General features: G+C 45.0%; 1 protein-coding gene across 1 annotated transcript; it reads left to right on the top strand.

The window, feature by feature from the left end:
* Positions 1–9: 9 nt before the first annotated feature.
* Positions 10–5,827, top strand: foxa1 (forkhead box A1). The gene is made up of 2 exons (XM_084915036.1): positions 10–245; positions 2,082–5,827. Exons 1-2 carry the CDS (start codon positions 180–182, stop codon positions 3,246–3,248), a joined length of 1,233 nt encoding a protein of 410 aa, XP_084771162.1. The 5' UTR covers positions 10–179; the 3' UTR covers positions 3,249–5,827.
* Positions 5,828–11,746: the final 5,919 nt, after the last annotated feature.

The raw sequence follows: 11,746 nt of genomic DNA, 5'->3' as shown, positions 1-11,746 counted from the left end.
AGGCTCACATCAGTCCGCAGGTCACCATCACCACCTCCTCCTCCTCACTAACTCTCGGCTCGGCACGGCACGCTTCCACCTGGAGCAGCGCGCAGACACTCAGACGGGGACAGGACCGGGAGGCCAGGAGACCCGGAGCGGGACCTGCAGGATCCGCGATCCGGCCGCGGGCTCCCGACATGCTGGGCACGGTGAAGATGGAAGGCCACGAAGCTCCGGACTGGAGCGGATACTACAGCGAGGAGGTCGGTCACCGCCGCGCCCACGGCGTTAGACCCGGGCCAAGAGCCGGGATAAGAGCCCGGCCGGATTAAAGCGTTTAACGGGAAAACTGCGCGAAAGTTCTCCGGTTAAAGTTCGGGTTCCGGTTTGGTTTTAAAACTGTGTTTTTTTTATTTATCTTTTATTTATCAGAAAATCCAAAGCAAGTAAAAATGAACTTTATCAGAGAGAAAGCGAGAGATTTAAAAATCTGTTTAATCAGCTTTAAATCTTTCTTCAAACACGAGCAGCAAAATCAGAGCGTTTGGTTCCGGATAATATATCTTATATTAACTCTATAATATTTAATATTAAATAAATACACTTAATATAACAGAAAAAAAAACTGCGGCGATTTTATTCAAATTAAAATAACAAAGATAAAAAAAAGTTTCAGAGTTTCAGAGAAAATCAGAACAAAGAAGCTGAGACTCTAAAATCGGGTCTTTTTCAAACTGACTCTGGCGCAGAAACGAATCCGCTCCTTCGCTGCGGGTATTGATCACTGATTATCGGAAATAACAATAATAATAAGAAGAAGAGCCGCTATTACCGGATAAACCCGAGTTAATTTTCCAAAGATTGTAACAGAAACGATTTGTTAATCTCTCTGATGTGAAAACTTTTATTTAATCATTGATTCATTTCATCCGTTTCATTTTTAATTATCTCAGTTCTGTTTCACCGCAGAAAGTCACAATTATATTAAAGAAATATAAACAATAATAATCACAGACAGCAGTAACGTTTTTAATGTTTCAGTGAAATCTAAACAAACTGCGTTTATTTCATCTTCACGACGTGAAAGTTTAAATAAACTCTGATTTATTTTAACTTTATTTAATCGTTACTCCGTCAAGAAAAACAATTAAAATAAACAATCAAAATAAACCAGAACTAAAAAAAAAATCATGAATATTTTAAATTAGATTCTAAATGAGGATGGAAAATCTTCCGATAATAAACTGATAATCAATCATTTTATTTAATGGGAAAAACGAAGCTGTGGTTTTATTTATTTATTTATTTATTTTAATCCCGTTTAATAAAAAGATCTGAAAATGAAAATCAAACTGAAGTTGGAACAAAGAGCAGGAGGCCGCTGACCGAGCCTCAGTCAGAAACAATAAAGTTTAATAATCTCAAATTAAACTGCAAAATAAAAAAATTAAATTAAATTAAATTAAATTAAATTAAATTAAATTAAATTAAATTAAATTAAATTAAATTTGTTCTCTTCAGCAAATTAAAACTTTTAAAATGTGAATGTGGAGGAGAAACTCGGACCCTACATAAAGTATAAAGTATCATCATTGTTATCAATAATAGGACGCTTTAAGAATGAAAATCAGATCCTGTCACTTCAAACTGTTCATCAAATACACAGAAAACGTTCTTTAAATGTTTTTTAAACCAGGTTCCCAGGCATGTATCATTAATGGACTGCTCTTTATTTCTTACTGAGCGCTCATACACATACACTTCAGGATTGGAGGAGCCGGGCATCGCGCCGCTGACTTTTCCTTTGGTCGGCGACCCGGTCTTCCTCCTCCTCCCGTCCTGGGCTAAGATCTCTGGACCAGGCTTAACCCTCCACTGCAGACCTGACTGTCCACATGATTCTGGAATAAAATCTGAGGAGACTTAATCAAGTTTCACATTTTTACAGGCAAACAACCAGCAGGGGGCACTGCAGAAGGACAGTCCAACAGAACAAACTGGGTCTTAGACCTGGAATCTGGTTTCAAACTTTTCGGTATTTAGTCCGATTGGTCAGCGTCTTGGTCCTGGTTCTGACTGGTTCTGGTCTCTCTCTGCAGGTGTACTCCCCAATGGCCAACGCTGGGATGGGTTCTGGTCTGGGGATGGGCTCCATGTCCGGCTACATGTCGAGCACTGGGACCACGTCAGGTTCCTTCAACATGTCCTATAGCAGCACTGGTCTCAGCCCTGCCCCCGTAGGAGCAATGGCGAGCTCTGCTCCGGCGGCCATGACGGGGCTGGGTGGGGGAGTGGCATCGATGGGCGGGGCCTTGAGCCCATCCGGGATGGGTTCAGTGTCAGCCCAGCAGGCCTCGATGGGCCTAAACCCGTACGGCCCCATGAGCCCCAGCATGAGTCCCGGCATGGCGTATGGCGGAGGCGGACTAAACCGAGCCCGGGACAACAAAGCGTTCAGACGGAGTTACCCACATGCCAAGCCGCCATACTCCTACATCTCCCTCATCACCATGGCGATCCAGCAGGCGCCCAGTAAGATGCTGACGCTAAGCGAAATCTACCAGTGGATCATGGACCTGTTCCCATACTACCGACAGAACCAGCAGCGTTGGCAGAACTCCATCCGCCACTCGCTGTCCTTCAACGACTGCTTCGTGAAGGTGTCACGCTCGCCGGACAAACCGGGGAAGGGCTCGTACTGGACCCTGCACCCGGACTCCGGGAACATGTTTGAGAACGGCTGCTACCTGCGTCGCCAGAAGAGGTTCAAGTGCGAGAAGAAGATGTCGACCAAGTCAGACGGCAGGAAAGAGCAGGTGGGCAGCAGCGGAGGCGGGGCTGCGTCTCCCGCAGGGGATGCTCTCAAAACTCCGGGACTCCTAGACTCCTCGCTGCCCTCCTCCAGCCAGGCTGCTTCGCCCCCCGGGCTGGACCTGCGGGGAGGCGTGGGCGGGCCATCCGACCTGAAGGTGTCCAGTGCCCAGCTCCTTTCCTCGCTGTCACTGCCCCCCCACTCCATGGCTCACGAGTCGCAGCTCCATATCAAAGGAGACCCGCACTACTCCTTCAACCACCCGTTCTCCATCAACAACCTGATGTCGTCCTCGGAGCAGCAGCACAAACTGGACCTGAAGGCCTACGAGGCCCTGCAGTATTCCTCCTACAACACCGGGGTGGGGTCCGGCCTCGGGGGGAGGACCATGGAGCCGCTGGAGGCTTCCTACTACCAAGGGGTCTACCCCAGACCACTCCTCAACACCTCATAGTAGCTGCTGCCCCTCCTGCTGGACTCTCTGCATGCAGCTGTCATAGACATCCTGTTGGACTGAGACGGACTTCTGAACTCCTGCACTGTGACCGAACCGGGACGCCAACAGACATGATGAGACTGACCCCAGGTCTGTGATCTGCTTTTACACACGAGTCACAAATGATCTGAGGTACAAAAACAACAACCGGGTCAGACTTGAACCAGAGTCCAGATTGTGATCCACCTGAAGAGCCCTGGAAGGTAAACCGCAGGGTTCTGCTAGGAGGTGGAGCCTGGGAGTCCTGGTTCTGAGTCTGATCCTGCTTTGGTTGGGGACACAGAGAAATCCAGTACTGCAAAACCAGTGTCATCGGACCCGTTCAATACTCAGTTCCCACCGGTGTAACCAGACTCCCTTCAGCAATGTCAGTCTGCATGTAGGCAAAGCCATACCAAACTTCATTCAAGTTTTAAGTAATTCAATGTTAGTTTTCATGTAGACAAATCCAAGACAAACTCTGTATGTAAGCATGAATATCCGCAGTTAGTGTGGGTACTGCGGCTAGTTTAACATTAGTCTGCATGTAGCATGAGTTGTGACCAAACTCCATTCAAATATCAGTGAATTTAACACACAGACGTGTGGTTTGAATCAGTGGCTGTTGCAGGTAAAGCTGCATTAGCTAAATTATAAAACACCAAACAGTTCTGTAAGTTGAAAGTGTGAAGACCTTTAGGTTTCTCTGATCCAGGTCAGAGACTCGGTTCTTTAAGGACTCGGTCAGAACTCTCTGCTGTCTCTGAGATCCTGGCCAGCAGCACACATTAACATTGACCTTTCACCCTCAAGTGTGACTGAGCATGGCTCTTTCGGCTCAGGCATCTGTGAAACTGTTGGTGTCCCTCAGAGGGCCACGAGCCGCAGGTTGAGCCACAGTGGTTTGGAGTCCTGCTTAGAGCAAGGTCAAAGGTCACACTGCAGATGTTTACAAACACATTGATGATCAGGACTCGTCTTTCTGATCGGGATTTATTTCTCCCACGACCTTGTCTGCTCCTCTGCTGACCTCTGGCAGGGTCGCGCGGCCCAGCCTGAGAACCTGCCGCTCAGATGAAAGCTTTTCATTTAAAGGATCATTTCACCCCAAAAACAGTCCCGCTCTGCCATTCTCACCACACGTTCCTCGCCGCCGTTTGGGCTGGAGGAAGCACTCAGTCAGGAAAAGTGTTCAGAATATTGAAGTTAAAGTACTCTGACGTAGCTGTTACTAACAGAGAAAATTAAAATATTTGTAGTCATTAAAAGTTTATAAAGATAAATAAATTTCCTGATACAGCAGCTTCTGTTTTAAACAAAACATTCATCTTAACAGGGTCACGGAGCAGGAACAGCACGACGACATGTCTGATTTTCAAATCGAATGCAAACAAGTTCATTTGACTTCCTGTGAAGCTGAAACTTCAAGATCGCAGAACCAGAGTGAGGGTCACACAACATTGACACAACACTCAGCATCCACACAAAACCCACATGACGTTCACTCAGCATTCACACACAGTGAGGCTGAAGCTGCTTTCAGGGTTTTAGTACTTTTACTCAAGTAACTTCATTCTGAGTACTTTTACTTGACAAACTTCAGACATTTATGTGCTGCTGCAGTTTGTCACTGGAACTTTTTTTATTGATCTAACAAAAAATTCGAAAAAATTTCAAAAAAATCGAGACAAAAAAGAATCGTTAATCGACAGTAAACTTCTTCTCACAGGGTTAAAGCACCTGCGTCACGTGACCGGCAGAAAAGCACCTGATCCATTTTATCCAATCACAAACTAACCACATAAACCTGAATTACATCATAACTCATCATTATTGTTATTTAAAGGTGTGTTTGGGGTGGAATAATCTTTATTAAATTTGAATTCATTGCCAGTTCATCGTCTGTCACTTAGTTTCAAACTGGAGTTAAACTTTCAAAATTAGTTCATTGCAAGAAGCTTCAAAATAGGAGTGTTGGAGCACTTCCTGCTTCTGAGCATGCTCTGTAGCTCTTTCTTGGCCTCACCTGTGTTTTAGCGCCCCCGACGTGACCGGAGACACGAGGCCGCAGGAAGTCTGCCAGCGGTGCCCTCCATGCCAGACTGTGAGGAGAGCAGTTGTGACATCACAGCCTGGGATGAAGGGCGTGGCGTGTGCCGGTCACTTCCTGCTCGCCAGTTTAACCACTTGACGGCACCTGCAGCAGAGCATGACCTCACATGACCTCTGACACGTAAACAGGAAGCAGAGAGACTCAATAATCAACAACGGATCGAGCGTTGGGTTCATCCTCCAATCAGTCGATCGATGATCTGATCGATCGGTGACTCTGTGTGTAGAAGCAACATCACTTCCTGTCTGTGTATTTAACCCATCACAATTATTAATTATTGATTATTACCATGTGCATGAATGAAGTGGGAGGTCTTCTTCTTCTCCTTCTGTCGCGTCCTCGTCGTGTGTTTGTCCTTCGTTGGTTTTGATGCATGTTTTAACTTATTCTGTCATTTTCAAATAAAAACATGGAACGCTGCAGGCTGACCGGGTTATTGATTGTTGATCGATTCAGACGTGTTTCATTTATCGATCATTTACGTTACTGATTACAAAACAAACAGACCGATGTTGGAATCAGCTGATAACCGATCAATAAATGTCTCTGTTGCCCTGTGAAAACCACGTATCTCGCTCAGAGAACTGATTTATTTATCAGGAGAACAAAATTACTGATCACTTATGACTAATCAATCACGTGCAGCAGTCAGCTGATAACAGCAGAATAATCAGAACTGATCGATCAAGTATCAGTAAATTCATTTATCTTCGATAAGCTGAGGACAAAAGAACATTTTCAATAAAAACATTGAGAAGAACGATCTGATTTTTACTGGTTTTAATTTTGTCTCTTTGATTTCATTTAATCGAGAAAATTGTTTCCAATAATCGTTAATTTCAGCAAAAACAAAGAGAACGAGTGACTCGAAAACTCGTCCGTCACTCGCTGTGATCCTTCAAGACTCACTGGAAAAGTACAATCAAATAAATAGATACATAAAATAAACGATTAAAATAAAATGTTTATTTGTTTTATTTTATTTTTTGTTAGTTCTGGTGGACAGAAAGCTCGTCTCTCCAGGCTTCTCTGTGACCGCGTGTTTTGTTTGTTTGTTTTTAGTGTAAACACCGGAAACAGCTGATTTATAATTTTTTCCGTTTTTATATTTCGTTTCTTTTATTTTGTCCTGTTTTTGTTTCATTTACAGTTTTAATGATGTTTTTTATTGTTTATTTGTTTGTTGATTTTATCTTCACGTCTTTCTGTCGCCGTGTTTGTGTTTCTTTAATTATTTTTATTTAATTCTCCTTTATTCATTTTTTTTTAATCTTGGTTTTATTTCCGGTTTATTTTCACCGCTTTGTTTTAGTTTCTTTATGTGTTATTATTGTTGTGCCCCCGGTGTTTCGGCTCCGCTCGGCTCGTGTCTCGGGGCTCAGGCCGGCCTCGGTCCGCCTCCCGCGGTCTCGCGGTGCGGATTTCGCGGCTGTTTGCGGGCCGTGAACCTGAACACGAGCCGACAGATTTCACTTTGATCTCGAGCTTTTTCCCCTTTTTGCCGCAAAATGTCTCCAGTGATCCCGGAATTACCCGCCAATTATCCGCAGACATGAACCCGCAGCGGAGACGCGCACAGAGCCCGGACAGTCGAGCTGGGCCGAGAGGAGCCGAAGGCCGCTTCGGAAGGACAAACAAACAAACGACGAAACAATAAACGTAAGAAATTAGAAATGAAAAGTAGAAATAAATAAAAACAAGAAATAAAAATACAGAGAGGAGGACGCACGTCTTTCAAAATAAAACTTCTAAAAATAATGAAAAACATTTATGTTGAAGGTAAAACAAAATTCATTTGCTGCCGTTTTTCAAACACTGACCTTCATGTGTCATGATTTAAAACAGAGACTTTTATTGTGGAGGATCAGAGCTGACTGTAGACCAGTTTATATGTTCGTTCACACACACACACACACACACACACACACACACACACACACACACACACACACACACACACACACACACACCTGCATGCAGAGACCTGACCTAAAACCAGGACCGGTCCTTGTGTCAGGTCCCTGTCGTGCAGTGGACAGGAGCTGTTGTGTTAAAACAGTGATTTACAGAAATAAGAAAGGAAACAAAGGAAAGAATGAAGAGAGATGAGACAGAAACACAAAGCATTTAAATTAACGTGTGTTACCTGGAATAAAACACGCACACGCTGCGTGGGGGTCAAACATAAGAGTTTGAAAAGATAAATTAAAAACGAGTTCATTTTTATGTGATGAAACATTAAAAGTGAAACCTTTTTAAGATTAAAAGCTGGCGGTCACACATCAAATATTAATTATTGATCAGTTACCTGATGGATGAGCTCAGAATCTGATTTATTCAGAAATAAATAAATCAAAGACCTTTGATTCAAAAATCAAAAAAAGGCCAAAATAATCAATAACAATTATCTTGAATCCTTTTTTTCTGGACTTAATAAATTTAATTTGATCAATCAAACGTGCACCATCACTTTATAACACGTGATTATTGATTATCGATCATGTTGAACATCCTCAGCAGGATGATGTGTAAACGTCGTGTGAACGTTTGTTTGTTTTTTCCGTGTTTGTGGCATAAATCAAAAATTATGAGCAAAAGTCGTCCTGCTGATCGGTTCAAACTGAACGATTATCGGCAATAAATCTTTAAACAAACGCGAGCAGCTGTCCTCTGACTGTGACGTGAATATTAATGATTTTAAACATGTTCCAAGCATGTGTGAGTTTAAACAACACGTTGAAAACTCTTGATTTCAAATATGAAAACGGCGAGTGTCGTCTCTGAGGCGACACAGCAAACATTCAGACTGAACATCGGTATTCATCCCCGAGAATCAAACACAATAAAAACACTAAACAAAGATTTATAATAATAATCATGATGATGCAAATTAAGTAATAAAATTACATTAAATGAAATGAAATAAAATACTAGTGGGTCTTCTGCAGGTATTTCACAGTAAAAGTTTATTTTTCAGAGGTCAGATGTCGGGGCTTTTATTTTCTCGGGCTGATCCTCGGACAGTCCGCTTAGCTGATGCGACTCTGGCTGAGGACTGTGGGAGGAGGTGATGATGGAGGTGAAGACGGAGGCCGTCGCGTCTCCTGATGGAGCGGAATCCTTGCTGTAATACGGGCCATATGTTCTCGGCAGGGTGGAGGGGGGCCCTCCGGCGGCGGCGGGCCCGGCCCTGAGGCCCCCGGCCTCATTTCTCTAAAGCTCTCGCTCCTTTTCTCTCCACTCACGCCTTATGGAGGGAGATGGCGGCCACAATGCGGCGGCCTTCGGCCCTTTTCTTCCCCTTGCCTTTCATTCGCCCGCTAGAAAAGCGCGAACAGGGGCCCCGGGGCCACTAATGCCTTTTGATGGGGATTAGAATTAATTATCTCCAATAACACAATTGTGCCAGGCCACGAAAAGAGCAAAGAAATCCCCTCCAAAACCATAGAAGAAGAAAGGAGGCGAGGGCGATCAAAGCGGGAAGAGAGAGAGCAGCTGCCTCTCCATTAAAACGATACGGAGGAAGTTTATTAGAGCTTTGAGGGCCTAATATGGATCAGCCGGGAGGTTGGTGGTCCTGCGGGGGGGGGGGGGGGGGGGGGGGGGTGTGATGATTACAGATGATGGAGGGAGGGGGAGGAGGCGCGGGGTAATTGGCAGAGATTTCATGGTCGTTCAGCTCAAACCGGATCACTGAGCAAGTTTCAGCTGCTGAAACATGAGATCAGCTTCCTCTGATCAATCAATACAGTAATCTCTGTCACTGATTGGAATATTCAAACACTCAGCTGATCGAGCTGTTATTGATCGTGTAAAAACTTCAAACTGCTTGCGAGTCAGTGAGAGGGGGCCGAGGCCCAACCGCCATAAACTAAACATAACAACATAAACATGGTTGTGGATCATCAGGCCAGCAGCAACCAACTATTGATTGGTTACTGATCGATCAGTGGTGAACTGATGATTTCAGTGATTGGACAGTTATATTAGATCAATAAATTCGATCAGTGACACGACTGATGCAGAGACGGCGTCCACAGTCTCACCACACGGAAACTGGCTGATCACAAGTTGCTGCAACCAGCACAGTTGGATGTAAGGTGGTTGCAGAGGTGTGCGGTGGGGGTCCAGCTCAGAGCCAATCACAGACAGAAGCACCTGTGGCAACGGGCTCGTCTGCTTTTATTCTGAAAGAAGAGGTGCATCAGCTCATCGTTGCATCACCATGTTGCTGCAGCAGAGCTGCAGACCGCTTCAGAGGCGCATGTTGATGCAGGAAGTCACAGACATTTTGTGCTTGTTCCTGACTGGCTGACAGAAATCTTCCTAAAACAGTACCCACCAATCAGAAAACTGCAGGGTGGAAAGTCGAACCCAAAATCTGCAGTTGGGGCGTGGCTTTTTAGACTTCCAGGTGGCTGTGGCTTTGTGCTGCTGGAGCGTTTTTATTTATTTGACCAATAGCATGGCTGCTCTGAGGTTACTTTTCCCAAACATCCAACCAGTCTCTGCTCCAGGTTTAGGGGCTGAAATCAAGGATTTTGATTGGATCCTCCAGATCAGCAGGTGTGTGTGCGATGCAGACATAACGTCACAATGTCTGCGCTTCACCCTCTAGACCAGGGGTGGGCAACTTCAGGCCTCGAGGGCCGGTGTCCTGCAGGTTTTAGATATCACCCAGGGTCAGCACACCTGAATCAAATGATTCGTTCATTACCAGGCCTCTGGAGAACTGCAAGACATGTTGAGGAGGTCATTTAGCCATTTAAATCAGCTGTGTTGGATCAAGGACACATCTAAAACCTGCAGGACACCGGTCCTCGAGGCCTGGAGTTGGACACCCCTGCTCTAGACCGACTCAGTAGTGAAGCCTCTGCTGGACGGAGGAGGAACTGCAGGTTTGGTGCTTCTCTGCTGCACACCTGTGATGGCTTCACCTGGAGCTCTGTGATTGGTTTCTCCGAGTGAGAGGGTCTCTGTGTGGCGTTTGGCTAACGGTATGTGAACTGGAGTCCTTGAGCTAGAGCGCTGTGGAGTGCTTCCACCCTGCTGTAACCACACCTTCACCTACAAACACTTTGATCAGTCACATCCACCCAGAGTCTCTGCATCAGCACAGAGATGACTAGGCTTCTAATGAAAACTTTACTGACGAGTTCAACTGCAGCACACGCCCAACTTCTACTTGCCGCACAAACAGGAAGGGAGTTTAGAGAGCCAACAGCCAATCAGAGAGCAGGATTCTCCGTGGGAGGTGGACCTCAGTTTCTGAACTGAGTTAACACAAGATGAGAGAGATCGAGACCACACACACGTTTCATGTCTTAGTGAGGACATAGGAAATTGACATAACCCTTTCCCGAGCTGCTTACCCTAACCATCAAAACTGAATGCCTAACCCTGCCTAAACATAACCATAACCCAACCTTAACCTAACTGTAAACCTGACACTAAAACTACATTTTAATAATCCCTTCAAACTTGTGGGGATGGGACTGTTGTTCACCGCAAGTAGTAAAGTAGTAAAATTAAATTTTTTCACACACATGCACACCCACACCCACACTCACTCTCTCTCCCGGGTGGCGTCAGAAGTTGGAGCTCCAACAAACTGAGTCTTTCTTCAGAACAAGCAGATTAACGGCCGACGGATTAAAACCACCCAAGACGACCACGAGTGGTCTCCTGTCACTGTGGTAACCAGGCAGTGGTGGGAGGGGGGGCCCCACCCCACACACTGCTGTCAGGTGGGAACCCCGTATCTCCATGTCTGTATTAAAGTTTGTCTGACTCACTTCAGTCTGAACATGTCTTACAATTTAAAATCAACAATTATTTCTGTTATTTCTATTTTGTCGTCATCTCCGAGGTCAGATTGTCAAATAGATCCATGACCCCAAAGTTTAAAGCTCTTTTTTAATTTGTCCCAAATTATTTCCACTTTTCTTCCATGAAACTTGATTTTAATCACACACACGTTAAGGTAAATATCATGAATGATCCTCTCTTCTTCCCTGGCCCCTTGGATTCATCCAGCAACCCTCTGAGGGTCATGACCCACTGACTGGAAACCGCTGCATCAAAGTAGTTTCCTTGTTTACAGAAAAGAACATTTGTCTCTTTAAACTTTATTTACAAAAGGATCAGTTGGATTTGTGTGAATAAAATTACAGACTGGTCCTTAACGGGTCCCTCTGACGGCAGGTTTGTCTGACAGGCTCATACACTAAACATCCAGCAGATCACATCCCCACAGAGACAGCGGCCAGGGAAGCAGGAGAACATCACATCCAGAAGGCCCTGAGTAAATGTGTTTATCCAGGAGAGAAGGACAACTGCTGCCGGAGTGAAAACCCTCAGTGAT

This window comes from Perissodus microlepis, chromosome 19 (assembly GCF_051167445.1).
Source record: "Perissodus microlepis isolate ML-2025 ecotype Zambia chromosome 19, ASM5116744v1, whole genome shotgun sequence".
NCBI classification, from domain to species: domain Eukaryota; kingdom Metazoa; phylum Chordata; class Actinopteri; order Cichliformes; family Cichlidae; genus Perissodus; species Perissodus microlepis.
This window is presented reverse-complemented; position numbering and strand designations above follow the sequence as displayed.

Coding starts and splice junctions, on each gene's coding strand:
- foxa1 (XM_084915036.1), top strand. CDS start 180: ATGCTGGGCACGGTGAAGATGGAAGGCCACGAAGCTCCGGACTGGAGC. Junction 246..2,081: donor GCGGATACTACAGCGAGGAG/GTCGGTCACCGC, acceptor CTCTCTCTGCAG/GTGTACTCCCCAATGGCCAA.